Raw genomic sequence first — 23159 nt, 5'->3', positions numbered from 1 at the left:
GTGTATGAGTCTTGATTTTGGCTGAGGTCATGATCTCAGGATACTATTCATGAGATCAAGCCCTGCCTCGGGCTCCACACTGACAGTGTGGAAGCTGCTTGGGATTCACTCCCTCCCTTTCTCTGCTCCTCCCTCACTTGTGAGTGTGTGTGTGTGTGTGTGTGTGTGTGTGCACGTGTGCACGTGTGCACGTGTGCACGTGTGCTCTCTCTCTCTCTCAAAATAAATAAACTTAAAAAAATAAAATAAAATTTAAAGTTTAAGTGACCCCATAATAAGTAGGCTTTAGGACACTCTTGACTGGTTTGGGAGTGTATCTATCATATTGTAGAGGTGGTTGGAGAGTTTAAGATAAATACAGTGCATGGATAAAGCTACTTCATTAATGAATTAAGATAGTAATTAGACATATATATTTAAGATATGTTAAAGCTATTTGTGGACATGTGAATCAGAAAGATCATTAAATGAGGGGTGCCTGGGTGGCTCAATTGGTTATGCACCTGACTTCAGCTCAGGTCATGATCTCACGGTTGGTAAGTTCGAGCCCCATGTCAGGCTCTGTGCTGACAACTCAGAGCGAGTCTGATTCAGATTCTGTGTCTCCCTCTCTCTCTCTGCTCCTCTCCTACTCATGTTTTGTCTCTGTCTCTCAAAAATAAACATTAAAAAATTTTTAAAAAGAAAGATCATTAAATGAAATTATTCCATTATTGATCAATGTTAAATAATTAATAAATTTTGAGAGAATTTGTTATGAAGCAGATTACTTAAAAGCCTTTATTGACATCACTCATGTAAACAATTCCTGGGCCAGAATTGTTATTACACTAACCTATATAGATCTATGTTCAATGCAGACCTTTGGCTATTGATACATACATAAAACCTGAAATTTAATATTTCTTTGAGAGTCAAAAATCTGTACAAGTAATTTATTGGTATATTAGGTAATAATTTTACTGCATCAGAAATAATTTATTAACATATAAAATAATAATTAGATATATCAGAAAATACAATAACCAGTCACATAACACAAGGATGTGTATTAGTCTCTTTCCTTTGTTTTTGTTATTTGTGTTTTTCTTCGTTTGGTTATTTGTGGGTTTTTTCCCCTGTATCTTAAAGAATTGATACCAGTTGAGCAAGGCATGTATGTTCCTCATTGTAGAAAACAGAAAATATATGTGACTACTGAAGATGACACAGTTCTAGGGTCATGAACTAGAGTCGGATATCAGGAGCAATTGAGACTGCTACCTAGTTGTTGCAGGAATGACTTAAGATTTATTATTCAAATCCCATTCAATATTTAACAGGCTTACAGTAAATAGCTTTTACTGCAATTGCCTCAATCATTTAAAAGTAACAAGTTAATCTTGAAGAGAATGTCAAATGAGGTGTGACTTAAAGTTAGCAATTCTATTCATTAGGACTTTATGAGTTGAGCATTTGGTTATATTCATTTACTTTTTTTTCAAGTTCAAGTTATCATTGCTAGAGATAACTTTGTTCCTTTAGCTAACTTACCCATTTGGGGTAGAATAATGGTCCTTCCTTAGATCAGCCTCTAACCTGGCAGCAGCAATGGTCTCACAGCCTTATAGTGAGGCATGTACCCCAGCAGGCTTCTGGTGAGAAGCTTCCAGTCCCAAGTTGCACTCAACTGCTGGTATAGAATAGTAGGTATTGATTTAATTTAGTCAACATACATTTATTGATAAATTCCAATATATCAGGAACCATGCTAAGCTTTGGAAGCACTACAATCCTTGTGTATATGGAAGTTATAGGATATTAGAGGAGATAATAAAGTAAACCGACATTGATACAGTATATATATATATATATATATATATATATATATAGAGAGAGAGAGAGAGAGAGAGAGAGAGAGAGAGAGAATACTATTGGAATATGAAAGGTACACCCAACCCAACTCAGTCTGAGGGATTAAGGGAAAGCTATCTAGAGCAGCTTATTTTTTTTTGGATAATATCTGAATAATAGATGAGATTTAGCCAAACTAAAAAGGAGGAAGGATGTTCTAGATAGAGAGATCAACATATAAGAAAGCCCAGAGACAAAAGACACCTTAATTTGGTGTTTAGAAATACATTCCTTCAGTATGCCTTGAATAGAGAGTGCAAAATGGTGAAGAGAGAGAAAAAGGTAATGAGATATGTAGCAGTTAGATTCATCACTAATCCCACTGACCAGGCAGAGGCAGTTGGAGTTCACAAAGATGGTACATGCTTTAGACTGAGATGTGATATGTCAAATGACCACACGTACATTCTAGAAAATCGAGTGAGGGGAGAAAGCCTATGTTTTCATAACCAGTTTGGATGTTCTTGGTAATTATGAAGAGAAGCAGTAGTGGACTAGACTAAAGTACTGGCATAGTGTACTTGTTGCCTAGGGCTGTGGTAACAAGCACCACAAACTGGGTGGCTTGAAATAACAAAAAATTATTCTAGGGAGAGAAGCCCAAAATCAAGCACAGGCAGAGCCATGCGCTGTTTGAAGGTTTGGAGGAGAATCTGTTCCATACCTTTCCCTTAGCTTCTGGAATTGCCAGCAAAACTTGGTGTTCCTTGGCTTGCAAAAACATCATTCAAATCTTTGCCTCTGTCACCACAGAGGTATTCTCCTTGTGTGTCTTCACATTATCTTCTCTCTCTATGTAAGTCAATTTCTGTATCTCTACTCCTCTTGTAAGGGCACCAGTCAGATTAAGATCCACCCTACCTAATGACCTTATCTTAATTACACCAGCAAAAACCCCATTTCCAAATAATGTCACAGTCACAAGATACTGAGCCTTAGGACTTCAACTTAACTTTTTAAAAAATTTTTTAAATATTGTTTGTTTTTGAGAGAGACAGCACAAGTGGGGGAGGAGGAGAGAGAGCCTGCCAAAGGGGAGACACAGCCTGCCAAAGCAGGCTCCAGGCTCTGAGCTGTCAGCACAGAGCCTGATGTGGGACTTGAACTCAGAAATGGCAAGATCATGACCTAGGCTGAAGTAGGACACTCAACTGACTGAGCCACCCAGGTGCCCCATTGAGGGAACACAATGAAATCCATAAGGCATGATGGAAAGAGAACAGCAGAATAATTAGATGTTATGAGCTACAATTGAAATTGACTTGGAAACAAATATATATGGGAGAGGACATGTAAAAACCAACTCTAAAATCCAGATTTCATAATTAAATGCTTTGTGGAAATAAATAGTTGCTCAGTGTTTATCACAACCTGATTGTAGGAATGAGTAGAACTTTTAAGTAAAGATTTCTTAATTTGGCATGGCTCCAAGTGCATAATTGAACAACCTTATATTTGCATACAATTTGTGTGTGCTTGCATTTTTGTGTTTTTAATTGTATTCATGCATGTTTCCTAGAATTATGTCAATAGGTTTATTAGATTCTCAAAAAGGAACATGACCGTTCAATACTCCAAATGTCACTATGTATAGTCTTGGTAACTTTGCTTTTATCCTTAAATTTAGGCAGAGTACATAGCTGTATACCTGAGCCACACTGGTTGGGTTTGAGCCAAAGCAACATTTCTCTTATTGAACTCTGCTTTGTTCATGGTTTAGAGGGTGGAACTCTCTGAAAATTATTACATATTTATGGTAGGTTTTTTTTTTTAATGTTGTTTACTACATTAGACTATATTAGAGTTTTTTTCCCCCCTGAGAACACATGAAATAAATTTATCTCAGGTAACAATACCAAGAATAGTTACACCAGGAATTCTTTTTAGAAACTATTTGTTGATACTTTAAAACATTGTAAATTTTATCATTGATTACATTTTTGATCTTTGCCTGAGTACTAGAAAGCTGAGAAGTGGATTGTCATGCCAAAAGCAAGAAAATAAGTAGTAACTTGAACACAAATTTTGCGTGCCAACGTAATTCCTGAATTCATATATTTTCTTATCTTCAATTTTCTTGACTCACTTGTCCATTTATTTACCTTCTCCTATTCTCATTGTTTCATTTATTTACCAAATGAACAAATAATAAGGGAGTGCCTACCATGTAACTATATATTAGGTATTGCACCAATTCCCTGGATCCAATGATGGATAAACATGATCTCTGTTTTCAAATACCTCAGTCTAGAAGGGAAGTATTTTTTCAAGTTAATATTTACAGTAGATTGTGATTAACATGATCAAAGATCTAAAAGATAATATTAGTGCATAAAAGGGGAACACAGTCCAACAACCTCAGATAAGGTTTTCTGAAGAAAAGATAGCTGAGCTGAGCCCTGTGTAGAAGTTAGCCAAATAAAAATTGAAGGAAACAAAACTCTGATGGAAAAAAATTAAAAAAATCAAACTCTCTGCATAAATGGTGAGATATTGCATGCTTGGGGAGTAGAAGATTCAATACTGTTAAGATGTCAGTTGCTTCCAACTTGATCTATAAAATAGTGAAATTTCAATCAAAATCCTAGCAAGTTATTTTGTGAATGTTGACAAACTGGCTCTAAAATTTATACGGAATGGAAAAAGACAATAGCCAACACAATACTGAAGTACAATATCAAACTTGGAAGACTGACACTATCCAACTTTAATGCTTACTATAGAGAACTATGGTATTGTTTCCATTGTTTCTTGCCCTGGTCTCAGGTACGTTACTCGTGTGCTTATGCTGGCTCACACTCATCTGAAGATTTAAGAGGGCCTTCCACAAATCCCTAGAACTTGCTTTATCTCTTTTTCTCTCTCTTTCTTAATCTCTCTGCAGTGCTCTACTTTATGTGATTCTGACCTGTGATCTCTAGCTGTCTTGGTCTTTCCAGACTCCCAGCTCCATCTCCTCAATTCAGCTCCATTCTGCATTAAGACCTTATAATTCACTTAAGTCATTAACTGAGACAATCATAGGACACACCTCATTTGTTTCCCGCCACTTAAAAATCAGTCCTTTGTTGTCTATGTTCAATATCTTTAAAGCCAGTGTTTTGTGTATTTTGTCTGTTTTCTGTAATTTTAAGTGGACGGATCAGAAATCAAGTGAACAGGAATTTAAAAAGGAAAAAGTGATCAATATAGTTAATTATATCCATTGGTACTGGCAAGAAGGGGGGGATTGGTGACTGGAGAGACCTGATAAACAAAATGGTGGGAATAAAAGCTAGATTTTAGTGAATTTATGATTAAATGGGAGTCAGGAAGTGTAAAAAGCATAACAAAGGTGACATTCCTAGGAAGCTGAGTTGAACAATGATGAAAAGGTACTGGATGACATTTGTAAGGGAAGGTGTTTTACGGTAGGTGTTATTTACTGTCAAAATCTTTGTTGAGATAAAAAATAAAGAAAATTGAAACTGACTATGGATAAGGCAGAGGTTGACAAACAATGGTCTATAGATTGATTACCAGTCTTTTCTGTAAATAAAGTTTTATTGGAATACAGCCATGCCTATTCATTTCCATATTATTTATGTCTATTTCTGTGTTACAAGAGCAGAACTGTAGAGTTGTGCAGAGATCATATGTCCCAAAGCCAAAAATATATACTACCTGATCTTTCATAGAAAACTTGTCAATCCTTACACTAGGGATCCAATATGCAATAAAAGCCTATAATGTATTTTTAGTCATTTGGAGTTCCAAATTCAGTAGCAGTCATTTTTAATGTATTATACTAGGACAGATAACATTAATAGTATTAATGGAAATGAAAACAATAAGTCTATTTTTTTTTATTTTCAACAATAAAGGGTTAAATAAAAGTAATTTCTCAAAATAAAATTATGTGCTCTATCTTAATATTAGACTAAAAAGTTAACACTGATAACAAAATTTGTGAGCAAATTATTTTTTAATGGTGCAATGAAATTAAAGTTTCATTACTTAAAAATAATTTTTCAATTAGTTATTTTGTGTGGATAGTAAATTACATATCCTGTAGAATTTTAAAAAAGAACAATAGTTGGAGTATGTAGTTGTATTTCGATTTTCAAATATGTAATATTCTATCACATTTGAGGTCAATTCAATAACAATTGAATGACTCATTCTCTAATAATTTTTAAACTTTTTCTAGGCAAAGAAGTCAAGCCTAAGCCTCCACGTATGTCATGTGCATGCCAAAAAATAAATAAATGAAACAAATCTTAAACATATGCTTTTACTCATCCTCTGACTTCATAGTTGAGTATTTGGCTTAAAATCAAAGGCTTAACTACTTTGTGTAGACAATGTGCTTAATATCCTTGTATTTCTAATATCCTTTGTATTTTTAATATCCTCTGTGTTTCTGAGACTATGCTATGCTAAAATTTTCTCTCATCCTTTGTTCACTGAAGATTCAAAGCGATACCTTTTGTTAACGTCTCATAAAAATCTCAATTCACATTTTCATTCTGTCTTAAAATAATTCATGCTGTGATTGATAATAAGGAACCTTTATTTGTCTGTTTGTATCAATTTGGTGCATTCATAAAAAGAAGAAAACTAATATGGCAGATTAAAAAACAATGAATAATATGTAAAAGAAATATGTCTAAGTACAGGAAATAAATATCTTTGTATAATCATCATTATTAATCTTCTATATTTTTAGAGCTACAAGTAAAAAAAGAAGAGAAACCAGGTATGTATATTTTATATATAGACTCATACTTGTATTCCATATTTATAAAGAATATCATATTACTCCTTTGCTAATGTGTCCTAGTGCAAATATTATACAAAAATGTTATCTTTCATTAACTCTTTAAAATAAGACAAACAGGGGCGCCTGGGTGGCTCAGTCAGTTAAGTGGCCGACTTCGGCTCAGGTCACGATCTCGCGGTCCGTGAGTTCAAGCCCCGCGTCGGGCTCTGTGCTGACAGCTCAGAGCCTGGAGCCTGTTTCAGATTCTGTGTCTCCCTCTCTCTGACCCTCCCCCGTTCATGCTCTGTCTCTCTCTGTCTCAAAAATAAATAAACGTTAAAAAAAAAAGTTTAAAAAAAAAGTTTAAAAAATAATAAAATAAAATAAAATAAAATAAAATAAAATAAGACAAACATAAAGCATATTTATCTATTCCACCTCTTCCTAGAAAAGATTGTACTTATAATGGAGAAAGTGCTGAGAAATTGATATGGTTTAATTAATTAATTAATTAAATTAATAAATAATTGTATTTATTATTATATAAATATATATAAATTTTATAATATATTTATATATATTATATAAATATATATAAATATATAACTATATATTTATAAATTATATAAATAATAAATAAATAAATTAATTAATTAATTAATTAAATTTATTCTCAAGTTAGCTAACATACAATGTAGTCTTGGCTTCAGGAGTAGATTCTCATGATTCATACAACACCCAGTGCTCATCCCAACAAGTATCCTCCTCAATGCCCATCACCCATTTTCCTCACCCTCCCAACCCCTTACCCTCATCAAACTTCAGTTTGTTCTGTATTTAAGAGTCCCTTATGGTTGCCTCCCTCTCTGTTTTTATCTTATTTTTGCTTTCTTTTCTCTATGGTCATCTGTTAAGTTTCTCAAATTCCACATATGAGTGAAATCATATGATATCTGTCTTTCTCTGACTGACTTATTTTGCTTACCATAATACCCTCCAGTTCCATCCACATTGTTGCAAATGGCAAGATTTCATTCTTTTTTATTGCCAAGTAGTATTCCATACAATATCCATTATATATATATTTTAGATCTATCTATCTATATATATATATAGAGAGAGAGAGAGAGAGAGAGACAGAGAGAGCTCATCTTCTTTATCCATTTATCAGTTGGTGGACATTTGGGTTCTTTCCATAATTTGGCTGTTGTTGATAGTGCTGCTATAAACATTGGGGTTTGAATCAGCACTCATGTATCCTTTGGATAAATTCTTATTAGTGCAATTGCTGGGTCATAGGGTAATCCTATTTTTAATTTTTTGAGGAACCTCCACACTGTAGAGTGGCTGCACTAGTTTGCATTCCCACCAACAGAAGAAACAATTGACTAATTGAATCAATTACAAAACCCCTATTTTTGATGTTTATTATAGGACACAGACATCCTGCCAGAAAAACAGCTCCCCTCGCTCTTCTAAGTCCGATGAACATTTCTGAGGGCTACAGTAAGCAGCAGACTTTTTATTTATATGAAATTTATTGACAAATTAGTTTCCATACAACACCCAGTGCTCATCCCAAAAGGTGCCCTCCTCAATACCCATCACCCACCCTCTCCTCCCTCCCACCCCCCATCAACCCCCAGTTTGTTCTCAGTTTTTAAGAGTCTCTTATGCTTTGGCTCTCTCCCACTCTAACCTGTTTTTTTTTTTTCCTTCCCCTCCCCCATGGGTTCCTGTTAATTTCTCAGGGTCCACATAAGAGTGAAACCATATGGTATCTGTCTTTCTCTGTATGGCTTATTTCACTTAGCATCACACTCTCCAGTTCCATCCACGTTGCTACAAAAGGCCATATTTCATTTTTTCTCATTGCCACGTAATACTCCATTGTGTATATAAACCACAATTTCTTTATCCATTCATCAGTTGATGGACATTTAGGCTCTTTCCATAATTTGGCTATTGTTGAGAGTGCTGCTATGAACATTGGGGTACAAGTGGCCCTATGCATCAGTACTCCTGTATCCCTTGGATAAATTCCTAGCAGTGCTATTGCTGGGTCATAGGGTAGGTCTATTTTTAATTTTCTGAGGAACCTCCACACTGCTTTCCAGAGCGGCTGCACCAATTTGCATTCCCACCAACAGTGCAAGAGGGTTCCCGTTTCTCCACATCCTCTCCAGCATCTAGAGTCTCCTGATTTGTTCATTTTGGCCACTCTGACTGGCGTGAGGTGATACCTGAGTGTGGTTTTGATTTGTATTTCCCTGATAAGGAGCGACGCTGAACATCTTTTCATGTGCCTGTTGGCATCCGGATGTCTTCTTTAGAGAAGTGTCTATTCATGTTTTCTGCCCATTTCTTCACTGGGTTATTTGTTTTTCGGGTGTGGAGTTTGGTGAGCTCTTTATAGATTTTGGATACTAGCCCTTTGTCCGATATGTCATTTGCGAATATCTTTTCCCATTCCGTTGGTTGCCTTTTAGTTTTGTTGGTTGTTTCCTTTGCTGTGCAGAAGCTTTTTATCTTCATAAGGTCCCAGTAATTCACTTTTGCTTTTAATTCCCTTGCCTTTGGGGATGTGTTGAGTAAGAGATTGCTACGGCTGAGGTCAGAGAGGTCTTTTCCTGCTTTCTCCTCTAAGGTTTTGATGGTTTCCTGTCTCACATTTAGGTCCTTTATCCATTTTGAGTTTATTTTTGTGAATGGTGTGAGAAAGTGGTCTAGTTTCAACCTTCTGCATGTTTCTGTCCAGTTCTCCCAGCACCATTTGTTAAAGAGGCTGTCTTTTTTCCATTGGATGTTCTTTCCTGCTTTGTCAAAGATGAGTTGGCCATACGTTTGTGGGTCTAGTTCTGGGGTTTCTATTCTATTCCATTGGTCTATGTGTCTGTTTCTGTGCCAATACCATGCTGTCTTGATGATGACAGCTTTGTAGTAGAGGCTAAAGTCTGGGATTGTGATGCCTCCTGCTTTGGTCTTCTTCTTCAAAATTCCTTTGGCTATTCGGGGCCTTTTGTGGCTCCATATGAATTTTAGGATTGCTTGTTCTAGTTTCGAGAAGAATGCTGGTGCAATTTTGATTGGGATTGCATTCAATGTGTAGATAGCTTTGGGTAGTATTGACATTTTGACAATATTTATTTTTCCAATCCATGAGCAGGGAATGTCTTTCCATTTCTTTAAATCTTCTTCAATTTCCTTCATAAGCTTTCTATAGTTTTCAGCATACAGATCCTTTACATCTTTGGTTAGATTTATTCCTAGGTATTTTATGCTTCTTGGTGCAATTGTGAATGGGATCAGTTTCTTTATTTGTCTTTCTGTTGCTTCATTGTTAGTGTATAAGAATGCAACTGATTTCTGTACATTGATTTTGTATCCTGCAACTTTGCTGAATTCATGTATCAGTTCTAGTAGAGTTTTGGTGGAGTCTATCGGATTTTCCATGTATAATATCATGTCATCTGCAAAAAGCGAAAGCTTGACTTCGTCTTTGCCAATTTTGATGCCTTTGATTTCCTTTTGTTGTCTGATTGCTGATGCTAGAACTTCCAGCACTATGTTAAACAGCAGCGGTGAGAGTGGGCATCCTTGTCGTGTTCCTGATCTCAGGAAAAAGCTCTCAGTTTTTCCCCGTTGAGGATGATGTTAGCTGTGGGCTTTTCATAAATGGCTTTTATGATCTTTAAGTATGTTCCTTCTATCCCGACTTTCTCAAGGGTTTTTATTAAGAAAGGGTGCTGGATTTTGTCAAAGGCCTTTTCTGCATCGATTGACAGGATCATATGGTTCTTCTCTTTTTTTTTGTTAATGTGATGTATCACGTTGATTGATTTGCGAATGTTGAACCAGCCCTGCATCTCAGGGATGAATCCCACTTGATCATGGTGAGTAATTCTTTTTATATGCCGTTGAATTCGATTTGCTAGTATCTTATTGAGAATTTTTGCATCCATATTCATCAGGGATATTGGCCTGTAGTTCTCTTTTTTTACTGGGTCTCTGTCTGGTTTAGGAATCAAAGTAATACTGGCTTCATAGAATGAGTCTGGAAGTTTTCCTTCCCTTTCTATTTCTTGGAATAGCTTGAGAAGGATAGGTATTATCTCTGCTTTAAACGTCTGGTAGAACTCCCCTGGGAAGCCATCTGGTCCTGGACTCTTATTTGTTGGGAGATTTTTGATAACTGATTCAATTTCTTCGCTGGTTATGGGTCAGTTCAAGCTTTCTATTTCCTCCTGATTGAGTTTTGGAAGAGTGTGGGTGTTCAGGAATTTGTCCACTTCTTCCAGGTTGTCCAATTTGTTGGCATATAATTTTTCATAGTATTCCCTGATAATTGTTTGTATCTCTGAGGGATTGGTTGTAATAATTCCATTTTCATTCATGATTTTATCTATTTGGGTCATTTCCCTTTTCTTTTTGAGAAGCCTGGCTAGAGGTTTGTCAATTTTGTTTATTTTTTCAAAAAACCAACTCTTGGTTTCGTTGATCTGCTCTACAGTTTTTTTAGATTCTATATTGTTTATTTCTGCTCTGATCTTTATTATTTCTCTTCTTCTGCTGGGTTTAGGCTGCCTTTGCTGTTCTGCTTCTAGTTCCTTTAGGTGTGCTGTTAGATTTTGTATTTGGGATTTTTCTTGTTTCTTGAGATAGGCCTGGATTGCAATGTATTTTCCTCTCAGGACTGCCTTCGCTGCGCCCCAAAGCGTTTGGATTGTTGTATTTTCATTTTCGTTTGTTTCCATATATTTTTTAATTTCTTCTCTAATTGCCTGGTTGACCCACTCATTCGTTAGTAGGGTGTTCTTTAACCTCCATGCCTTTGGAGGTTTTCCAAACTTTTTCCTGTGGTTGATTTCAAGCTTCATAGCATTGTGGTCTGAAAGTATGCATGGTATAATTTCAATTCTTGTAAACTTATGAAGGGCTGTTTTGTGACCCAGTATATGATCTATCTTGGAGAATGTTCCATGTGCACTCGAGAAGAAAGTATATTCTGTTGCTTTGGGATGCAGCGTTCTAAATATATCTGTCAAGTCCATCTGATCCAATGTCTCATTCAGGGCCCTTGTTTCTTTATTGACCGTGTGTCTAGATTATCTGTCCATTTCTGTAAGTGGGGTGTTAAAGTCCCCTGCAATTACCACATTCTTATCAATAAGGTTGCTTATGTTTATGAGTAATTGTTTTATATATTTGGGGGCTCCGGTATTCGGCGCATAGACATTTATAATTGTTAGCTCTTCCTGATGGATAGACCCTGTAACTATTATATAATGTCCTTCTTCATCTCTTGTTACAGCCTTTAATTTAAAGTCTAGTTTGTCTGATATAAGTATGGCTACTCCAGCTTTCTTTTGGCTTCCAGTCACATGATAAATAGTTCTCCATCCCCTCACTCTCAATCTAAAGGTGTCCTCAGGTCTAAAATGAGTCTCTTGTAGACAGCAAATAGATGGGTCTTGTTTTTTTATCCATTCTGATACCCTATGTCTTTTGGTTGGTGCATTTAATCCATTTACATTCAGTGTTATTATAGAAAGATACGGGTTGAGAGTCATTGTGATGTCTGTATGTTTTATGCTTGTAGTGATGTCTCTGGGACTTTGTCTCACAGGGTCCCCCTTAGGATCTCTTGTAGGGCTGGTTTAGTGGTGACAAATTCCTTCAGTTTTTGTTTGTTTGGGAAAACCTTTATCTCTCCTTCTATTCTAAATGACAGACTTGCTGGGTAAAGGATTCTCGGCTGCATATTTTTTCTGTCTAGCACCCTGAAAATCTTGTGCCAATTCTTTCTGGCCTGCCAAGTTTCAAAAGAGAGATCAGTCACGAGTCTTATAGGTCTCCCTATATATGTGAGGGCACGTTTACCCCTTGCTGCTTTCAGAATTTTCTCTTTATCCTTGTATTTTGCCAGTTTCACTATGATATGTCGTGCAGAAGATCGATTCAAGTTACGTCTGAAGGGAGTTCTCTGTGCCTCTTGGATTTCAATGCCTTTTTCCTTCCCCAGTTCAGGGAAGTTCTCAGCTATTATTTCTTCAAGTACCCCTTCAGCACCTTTCCCTCTCTCTTCCTCCTCTGGGATACCAATTATGTGTATATTATTTCTTTTTAGTGTATCACTTAGTTCTCTAATTTTCCCCTCATACTCCTGGATTTTTTTATCTCTCTTTTTCTCAGCTTCCTCTTTTTCCATAACTTTATCCTCTAGTTCACCTATTCTCTCCTCTGCCTCTTCAAGCTGAGCTGTGGTGGTTTCCATTTTGTTATGCATTTCGTTTAAAGCGTTTTTCAGCTCCTCGTGACTGTTCCTTAGTCCCTTGATCTCTGTAGCAAGAGATTCTCTGCTGTCCTCTATACTGTTTTCAAGCCCAGCGATTAATTTTATGACTATTATTCTAAATTCACTTTCTGTTATATTATTTAAATCCTTTTTGATCAGCTCATTAGCTGTTGTTATTTCCTGGAGATTCTTCTGAGGGGAATTCTTCCGCTTGGTCATTTTGGATAGTCCCTGGTGTGGTGAGGACCTGCAGGGCCCTTCCCCTGTGTTGTGGTGTATAACTGGAGTTGGTGGGCGGGGCCGCAGTCAGACCTGATGTCTGCCCCCAGCCCACCGCTGGGGCCACAGTCAGACTGGTGTGTGCCTTCTCTTCCCCTCTCCTAGGGGCGGGATTCACTGTGGGGTGGTGTGGCCCGTCTGGGCTACTTGCACACTGCCAGGCTTGTGATGCTGGGGATCTGGCGTATTAGCTGGGGTGGGTAGGCAAGGTGCACGGGGGCAGGAGGGGCAGGCTTAGATCGCTTCTCCTTAGGTGATCCTCTTCAGGAGGGGCCCTGTGGCAGCCGGAGGGAGTCAGATCCGCTGCCGGAGGTTTGGCTCCGCAGAAGCACAGAGTTGGGTGTTTGCGCGGAGCGAGCAAGTTCCCTGGCAGGAACTGGTTCTCTTTGGGATTTTGGCTGGGGGATGGGCGGGGGAGATGGCGCTGGCGAGCGCCTTTGTTCCCCACCAAGCTGAGCTCTGTCGTCAGGGGGCTCAGCAGCTCTCCCTCCCTTTGTCCTCCAGCCTTCCCGCTTTCCCAGCAGAGCTGTTAACTTATGACCTCCCAGACGCTAAGTCGCGCTTGTTGTGGGAACACAGTCCGTCAGGCCCCTCCGCTTTTGCCAGCCAGACTCGGGGGCTCTGCTTGGCCGGCGAGCCGCCCCTCCGCCCCGGCTCCCTCCCGCCAGTCCGTGGAGCGTGCACCGCCTCTCAGCCCTTCCTACCCTCTTCCGTGGGCCTCTCGTCTGCGTTTGGCTCTGGCGACTCCGTTCTGCTAATCCTCTGGCGGTTTTCTGGGTTATTTAGGCAGGTGTAGGTGGAATCTAAGTGATCAGCAGGACGCGCGGTGAGCCCAGCGTCCTCCTAAGCCACCATCTTGCCGCTTCTCTCAAAAGGATGTTTTCCAGCAGACTTTTTATAAAGAATACACAGCAATCTGATTCTCAAAACATTTAAAACTTTTGTTCATGTTTGCCAACTATTAGTGTTATAGGGCTGCTGTAATAAAATACCACAAACTAAGTATCTTAGTACAGCAGAAATTTATTTTCTCACAGTTCTGGAAGGTAGAGGTCTGAAATCAAGGTGTAATCAGGGCCATGCTTCCCTTGAACCCAGAAGGACCTTTTCTTGCTTCTCCTGGCTTCTGGTGTTTGTGAGCAATGCTTGGTGTTCCTTGGCTTGAAGTTGCATTATTCCAATCTAAGCCTGTGTCATCCCATGGGCATCTTCTTCCTTTGTGTCTTTATCTCTGTTTTTTCTCCTCTTCTTGTAAGGACACCAGACATATTAGATTAAGGAGCCACCATACTCCCATAGAACTACATCTTCACTAATTACACCTGTAAAGACCCTATTTCCAAGTAAGGTCACATTATGAGGTACTGGGGGTTGGGACTTCAGCCTATCTTTTGGGGGAAGCACTATTCAACCCATAAAGGCCAATCTTCTTACCCCCCCAAAATGCATGTCCTTCAGATGTAGCAAAATACATTCACCTCATTCCAACATCCGTAAAAGTCACAACCATTTTAGCAACAACTAAGTCCAAAATTCATCAATCCAAAGTCCCAAATCTCATTATCTTAAGCATTTATGGGTGAAACCCAGGGTATGATTCTTCTCGCAGAAAATTTCTCTCCATCTGTGAAAACAGAAGACAAATTATCTGCCTCCAAAATAAAATAGTGGAACAGACTAAGATAGAAATTCCCATTTCAAAAGGGAAAAAACTAAAAGGAAAAGAAGGGGTTATGCATCCCAAATAAATCCAAATCATAGCAGGAAAAATTCCATTAGATGTCAGGATCTGATATCTTCTTTGACTGAGTACTGTGTCCTCTAGGCCTGCTTGGGTGCTAGCTCTGCCATTCTATAGAGCCCCCCAGCTGGCAGCCCTGCTCTCTCTACCCAAGGAGTTCCCATCAGCCCAGGTCTTTGAATCCATGGCTCTTCTCTTAGAGTTGTTTTTCTCTGTGTGTCCATTCCTGTCCAGGCCAGCATTGTTTTTACTTGTATAGAATTCTCACAAACGTGACCAGTTCTGCATTCAATTCATGAGGGTCCATGTCACTGGACAAAGAGTATCCTCTGCAGATCTTTCCTCATAACTACATCTCTGTTCCTACCTTCTTCTAAGGTGGGTAGATTGGACCTACAGGTTTGTCTGGCCACTCTCTTTGCTCTGTATCCAGGGCACACTATCTCGATAGGTTGAGAATTTTCCATATCATCAAGTGCTGGTTCTTTTTGATTAACAATTCACTCCTCAATTTATCTTCTCTCTCACATTTTATTATGTGCAGCAAGGAGAAATAAGGTTGCCCCTTCCACACTTTAATTGGAAATTTCTTCAGCTAAACCATGTTCTTCACTTATAAATTCTACCTCTGTTACTTAAACCCTAGTTTGGCTGCTCACTGCTTGAAAGCCAACACAGATGTTCTTTGGAAAGGAAAGGTTGCTTCATTCAACCTTGAACTGACGTCCAGGCAAACATATATGTAACATCCATCTTATGTTCACTCTGGGGTGGGGACTTAACACCAGAATAAGACAAAATTCAGCCCCTGATGTCAGGAGGTTACCTTAGGACAAGAAGAAGGGGCTATGGACATGCTCTGAGAGCTGCTTTAACCTGGATGGGGTCTTAGGCTTGTTTTCTCAGGTAAGGAATTCAGAGCCTTGTTTGTTCATAGGTGAGAATCATGTAAGTTGACCTTGAGTCCAGACCTCTGTGGAGACAGCTAGTGTATTTGTTAGTGGAGTCTGAAAAGACACAATAGCTAACTAGAAGGAAACCGTTCTCTGAAAAACAAACTTTAAACCTTCTCCTAGTTTCAACTTCATTAACCCCAGGGGGCACAGTTTTACTTACTCTATCTGAGGAACACAATCCAGCCAAGCTGTCTGCCATTTTATATCAAAGATCACCCCTGAAGTATATCCGATAACATGTTCCTCATTTCCTTCTGGGACCTTACCAGAAGCACATTTAACGTTCCTATTTCTAGCAAAATTTTGTTGATATATGTATTTGATGATGATATACATATTTTCTAAGTTATCAGAAGGCTTCTTCCTAGCTCTTACCAATTCTAAGTCCTCAGCAGAATAGACTCTAATGTTGGTATTTCTGCCAATATCCTTTTTGAGGCAATCTAGGCTTTTTTTTTTTTTTAATCAAGTGTCTCAAAAATCTTCCAGCCTCTTCTCATCAGCCCATTCCAAAACCACTTTCATATTTATATGTATTTGTGACAGCAGCACCTGATCTCCTGGTACCAAAATCTATTAGTTTCCCTGGGTAACTGGAATAAAGTATCACAAACTGGATAGTTTTAAACAACAAAAATTTACTCTCTCACAGATCTAGAGGCTTGAAGTCCAAAGTCGAGATTTCAGCAGAGCCATGCTCCCTTTGAAACATGTAGAGGAGAATCTTTCCTTGTTTCTTCTAGCTTTTGATGTTGTGAGCAGTCCTGGTTCCTTGGCTTATAGATCCATCACTCTAAGCTCTGCCTCCACCATTACATAGCCTTCTTCTCCCTGTGTCTCCTTTGTTGTCTCTTATCCTCTCCTTATAAGGACACCTGTCAGATTGGATTAAGGACCCACCTTATTCCAGTATGACCTCATCTTAACTTAACCAATCATATCTGCAACAATTCTATTTCCAAATAAGGTCACATTCTGATATATGGCAGATTAGGACTTCAACATATCTTTTTGTGGGGTACAATTCAAACCATAACTCTGTTTGTCTAAATTTCTAAATCACATAAGAACTTAACTGGATATATTTCAAAGATACTCTTCCTATTCCGCCATCAAATCATTTACCTTATACTGACATTGAAACTATACTCCACAATAATCATCTTGAGAAAACAGATTTTTCGAATTGAAATCAATCAGCAGTAGCAGCAACTTAATGACAGATAAGTACATGGCATGATATTAACTACTGTGTGTTTAATAGTCTAGCTCTGGGGTGCCTGGGTTACTCAGTTTGCTAAGCATCTGACCTTTTTTTTTAATGTTTATTTATTTGTTTTTGAGAGACAGAGAGAGAACACGAGTGGGGGAAGGAGCAGAGAGAGAAGGAGACACAGAATCCAAAGCAGGCTCCAGGCTTTGAGCTGTTAGCACAGAGCCCGACGTGGGGCTCAAACCCACGAGCGGTGAGATCATGACCTGACCAAAGTTGGACACTAAACCAACAGAGCCACCCAGGCGCCCCAAGCATCTGACTCTTGATTTCAGCTCAGGTCATGATCCCCTGGTCGGTGGGGTCAAGCCCTGTGTCAGGCTTTGCACTGACAATGTGAAGTCTGCTTGGGATTCTCTCTCTCTCCCTCTCTTTCTGCCCCTCTCCTGTTCATACACACTCACTCTCTGTCTCTGTCTCTGTCTCTCTCTCTCTCTCTCTCTCAAAATTGATAAATAAACTTAAAAAAATAGTCCAGCACTAACAAACTAGCAGGAAACTGAAATCATTTTTAGTAAAATTCTGCCTTTTTAATAATGGTAAACAGAATAAAATAATTTCTAAAAATGAATTTATGCTCTAGTTTATTTTTTCAGATTTTAAAATTTCTGCCTTTTTGTTTCCCTTTAGAGTTACAAGTAAAAAAGGAAACAAAACCAGGTAAAAAAATATTTGTATTCTTAAATAGATACAAAGCTGATATTGCCTTCATCTTAGAACTAAAAGAGGCTTACCACCCACCAATGGAGATTTACAGGGTGTCCCGGAGCCTTATTGTTTTTCTTACTCTGTTGCTCAGTATGGTTTTATATCACTGGATTAGCTGAGAAGGGGGATATTCTGTAGGCAAAAACACCTAGAATATGGCTTTAAATGGACCACAGCAGATACTCTAGGTTTCAGGAGAGATGTCTGGGAGTCCTTCAACCCTAGTATTATCATATTTAATTTGTAGGTTTATTTCCAATGACATAGCAGTGACAAAATCACAGACTACTGGGATTTGAAGAGAAAAATGACAAGAATTTATTAAACACCTGTTAGGAGCTAAGGAACAGCTTAGGACTTTTATTTTCATTATAATGCTGTGAGACACATGGAACATGACAATTATTATTCATATTTAATGTGTGTGGAAACAGCTCAATAGACTCCACTCAGAAAATAATTTATTTTTCCAAGGTTTTCCAGCTAATAAATGTTGGAGCTAGGATTCTGCCCATGTCGGATTAACTCAAAACTCTGGGTGCTTCCACTAAGAAATTGTCCCAGACTAATGATTATTTTATGAAGAGGTAACATTGACCTAAAACCAGAGTGACCTTTCCAAGTTTACATTGCTATTTAGTGTTTAAGTCCTAGCTCTGGTACCAACTAACCACTGACCTGAGGCAAGTTAAAAAAAAAAAAACCCTCAGGCTCCATGGAAGCTATTTCTTCACTATAAAAAATTGCATAGCAAGCTTCCTCAATGTCAACAAATTCAAGAATCCAAGTTTAAATGTACATACAACACTATATTACCCTTTTAATTCTCACCAAAACTTACCTAGCAACTGATCAGAAGCTTGATCCTAATTGCTCTTATAAATAATATATTGTTAATGTATCAAGGCTTATGAATGCCTAAGTACTGTCTTATGATTTATTTTTTTGACTGTATTTTTTTTGCTGCAATTCAATGTTAGCAGATGGAAACATTTTGCATTTTCCTTTGTTTTTAAACCGGAAACCATTGGAAACTTCTAGTTAGGCCCAATGTCATTTCAAACTTTTATTTATTATTGGAAAATAACACAATTTTGCAGGTAATTTAATTGATTCTGTTTTTTATATATAAATGTTTCCTTTAGAACTTCATCTGAAAAAAACTCAAATACATAGGACATGTATTAATTTTATCTATAATGCTTACATAGAATTTTGACAAGAAAATTTTAAATATTTCCAGTAATATGCGTTTGCTATCTATGTTTTAGTATTTATGCTTTGTTACAACTTATCCTTTTGTGAAATATAAGTACTTAAATGTAAATAAGAATTCTTGTTATATTGTTTTCATGCAACCAAAACCATTAAATTTTTCACTTAAAATGACATGAAAACTTAGAAACAGTTTTTTTCTGTGTGGACATATTTCCGACATATGTCTGTTATTTTCTCCTAAACAAATCACTGGCCTATGGAACAGAGAAAAAAATCACAGTATGTTAATTTATAAAGCTTCTAAACATCTGAAAAGATTTTATTTTTATTATTTTCAGAACAAGACAGAGCAAAACCGGAAAAGACTGTTTCTCATGGTAAACCAGGTATTTTGCAGGTGGTGTCTATAGTGTAAAATTGTCTCTCCATGTTCTGGTTTCAGCAGAATGAAGAATCTCATGTCAAATCTAAAGTTTTTAGGGACGATTCAAGTCTTAAGTCACCCAACTTCTAGAACATCTCCAATTTTAGTCATCTCCACCATATTTTTTGAACTGAGGACTTGACGTGTAACAGTAACTACACAGTCTATCCCTTCTCATCAAATACTTAGCTGAGTAAGATCACCTCCAGCACTGAGGTGAATGGGCTCCATGGTTTACTTCTGTTCTGCATGGGACAAGATGTCCTTGGGAAACGTACAATTCAGAACGGCTCGTTCAAACATGACATCTTACATTTCAAAACCCCCAAGAAAAGGAAATCAACATTTCTCCCTGTTTCCTCTCCTTCCTTCCTCCGTCTTTGCCTCACTTTCTTTTTTTTCAACCCTGATCTTACATTTTGGAGAAACTAGAGGTAAGCCAGTGTGTTCTGCTCTGAGGGCGAGATACAGAATTTATCAAAACAAATGTATTAATTGTTTTTTATTTAAGACTAAAAACTTTTAAGTTTTCATTTATGCTAATTAAATATGACTTTAATTTTGGGGCAGTCCCAAGCCTCAGTTATTGTCCTTCATTCCAGGCTGAATTGTTTCCCCGAAGTTGTAAATGGGGTTAGGCCAGAAACTTTAATAAGGTAAAAGCATACTTTCTGTAAGCATATCTTAGGAAACATTTTCCTTATACTTCTAAAATTTTTACTTCAGGAAAACTGTTTACAATGGATTTGAGTCCATTTGCTTTCATTTGCTCATGCTTTAAAATATATGACACACCAACAAAGGAAGCTATAGGAGTAGACAAAGCAGAGCTGTAAGTGTGAGGAACCAAGAATAACCGTCTATATTGACATAATCAGAACCTTAGAACCTCCTCATTTAATGAATGATAAAATCTTGCTATTTTCTTGACTGTCCCAAATGTCAGTCATTTTGAGCTGAAATACAGAGAGTGAGAGAGTTTAGTCTCCAAGTAGACAGCAAGCACACTATCCTCCAGTCACACCTTTCTTTTATTTTAGTGATAATATCCGTATTCTAAATTCTGCTTCCCAGGGAAATGTTCTAACTGATTAATTCCCACTGCTGAATTATTGAAAAGTTTCATTTTACATAGGATCATTTTAATAATCTCTCTACACTGATCCAAGTCTCTTTGGTTATGTCTATAAAAACATAGAGAACAGAAGACATCCCATAAATGTACCACTTTGCCCTTCCCCAGCTTTGCACGATAAAACACACACACACACACACACACACAAAACAAAAACAAAAACAAAAACAAAAAACCCCTTGGGTCCCTAGGCCAATCCTGGGTTCCCAGGGAGGTATTTTGCACTAGAGAAATTAAAAAATGCTTCTTCCTGTTCCAGTTCAATTATTAAAAAAGTATATGTGGTTTTTATTAAAAAAAAAACAGAACAAAACAAAACAAAACAACCCCTGCATAGATAAATACAGTGAAATACAGTGAAGGCAAGGCATAGGGTGTATATTGGCAGGTTAGGGGATGATTCCAATTAGGAAATCTTTTTTGGTAGGATAGCTGCAAAGGATGTCTGCAGCTGGACACATTTTCTTTGTGCTCCATCCAATTTAAATAGAAGATATAGCTTGCTGTGTTTTTGGAAAAACAGCTAACTTTTTCTCAGTATTGGTGTTATTTCAAAGAGAATACAAAATATCAAAGTTGACTTATGTCACTGTTTTATAGTAATGTATTTAAATTTCCTACTTGTGTTAAAATTTTTTCCTATCACAGAAGAAAAAGTTGTCAAGCAGGTAAAAGCTACTACAATAGAAAAACCAGGTAAGATATTTCATATTTTTCTTCTGTGTATCAGCTTTATGTTACATGGGTACACACACACACACACACACACACACATTTTCACTGAAGTGTATAGTTTCAGTGCCATAAATTCTAAGATGTTGAATTCTTATAAATCACTAAAATATATACTCAATAAATTAACAGTGGAAAACTAAAGAGATATAATTTAATTTTTAAGCGTGCTTGATCTAAGCTTGCATATAACTCATAAAGTAATCCAAGTAATACATTGATTATCATATACTATTAGGTGTTTAATCTTATTTCATTTTAACTTATTTTTAAGTTTATTTATTTATTTTGAAAGAGACAGAGACAGCACACAAGTAGGGGAGGGGCAGAGAGAGGGAAAAAGAAAGGATCCTAAGCAGGCAGTACAGAGCCTGACGCCGGGCTCAAATTCATGAAACTGTGAAATCATGACCTGAGTTGAAACCAAGAGTTGGATGCTTAAGTGACTGAACCACCTAGACACGCCAGAGCGTATAATATTAAAATAGTTCATCTCTCAGTATTTCCTGTGAGGAGAAAAAAAGGAACATACACACTTCTCCCATTCTGAATTTCTTTCCTAGAGGGATGAATAAAATGGAGTCTTCATCTCACATGACATCCTAAACCATTGAATCTTTTCCATTGAATTCCAACATCGAAATTCTCCCCACCTGGACAACTGACAATTAATAGAGTCCCATTTCTTAACTAAAAAAATCATTTCAAAGGAAAAAGTCTGTGAAGTAATTTTTTCATTTTAACTGAGAGAATCATGATAATCAGGATTTAAATACAGTTTCTCAGTGGAAAATATAATAGAATTCAGGAAAGAACTAATTATTTATATAATTATATACTATTAACACATGAGGGAAAAAAAGAAACCTTATGAGGCCATTTACACATGACCTCATATGTCCTTTGTACTCTATTACAGCCATTGTCAAAGCTCATAATTTCAGCTAATGTTCCTCTAATGTGCACCCTAAGGTGTTAATGTGGACCCATGAGTATTTCATTTAGTTATATGGGTATTTAGAGATTATCAAGAAGCTAGCCCAATGTACTTGTGTGCCAAATATAGAGATTGCTTTAAACTTTGCATACATTCTGTGTGTCATAAATTTTCAGAAAGCAGTGTAATTGATATGTTTGCTGACAGTGAAAGGATAGTGCTCAGAGAGAATGGAATAGCTTAATATAAGAGAATCTAAAACTAAGAAGAAATAAACACAGATGGTAAAGAGTTATTTTTTCAAAGGTTTGCACTCATCAATATGCCATTTACTTTTCTCCACTCTTTACAGTCAAGCTCAAACCAACAAGTAAGAGATGAAAAGAATAAAATCTGAAAACTAATCCTTGGCTATTTTAACACTTTGCTTGTTTTTTCTTTAATTGTTAATTTTCGTGTTGCCTAAGTCTAAATTACCTGTATAGATGACAAAATAAGGTTTTGCAATAGCTTTGATTTAACATCTTTGCCTTTCCCTAGTAATTAATACTTTGCTATAATTATCCAGAAGAAATCTCTGGAAGTTGTATCACCATTACTAATACTGAAAGAGCGATTCCTTATAGGCTATAAAATACCACTAAGAAGTTAAACAGGCAACCCTTCAAACACACACAGTGAATAGCAAAGGAAAATAAAATGATACACAATTATCAGTGTTATGAACCACATATTGATTTTGATTTGTTTGTTTTAAGTAGCATTAATTATATTGTAGGTAGGCTTTGCTTTTTCAAAATCCATGAGATTGTAATCATATTACCATT

At 37.1% G+C, this 23159-nt stretch overlaps 1 protein-coding gene and 1 long non-coding RNA gene across 4 annotated transcripts in view; one reads left to right on the top strand and one right to left on the bottom strand.

The window, feature by feature from the left end:
- TRDN (triadin) overlaps nucleotides 1–23159 on the top strand; it is a 394176-nt gene that overhangs the window by 331515 nt on the left and 39502 nt on the right. Inside the window, exons 25-30 of the mRNA XM_023254312.2 lie at nucleotides 6083–6109; nucleotides 6602–6631; nucleotides 17809–17838; nucleotides 19443–19490; nucleotides 21312–21359; nucleotides 22685–22702. Coding sequence (XP_023110080.2) covers nucleotides 6083–6109; nucleotides 6602–6631; nucleotides 17809–17838; nucleotides 19443–19490; nucleotides 21312–21359; nucleotides 22685–22702 — 201 coding nt within the window. The remainder of the gene's footprint in view (nucleotides 1–6082; nucleotides 6110–6601; nucleotides 6632–17808; nucleotides 17839–19442; nucleotides 19491–21311; nucleotides 21360–22684; nucleotides 22703–23159) is intronic.
- Nucleotides 1–23159, bottom strand: part of LOC111560519 — a 73829-nt gene that overhangs the window by 49434 nt on the left and 1236 nt on the right. For 2 of the 3 annotated variants that reach the window (XR_002742431.2, XR_006598251.1), the window contains exon 2: nucleotides 1534–1669. This is a non-coding gene — a long non-coding RNA (uncharacterized LOC111560519). Of the gene's footprint in view, nucleotides 1–1533; nucleotides 1673–23159 lie in introns of all 3 variants that reach the window. The other variant, XR_006598250.1, reaches the window with a different exon arrangement.

The sequence above is a fragment of the Felis catus genome, chromosome B2 (genome assembly GCF_018350175.1).
Source record: "Felis catus isolate Fca126 chromosome B2, F.catus_Fca126_mat1.0, whole genome shotgun sequence".
NCBI lineage: Eukaryota > Metazoa > Chordata > Mammalia > Carnivora > Felidae > Felis > Felis catus.
Note: the sequence above shows the minus strand (reverse complement) of the source record. Positions and strands in the feature narration are given on the sequence as shown.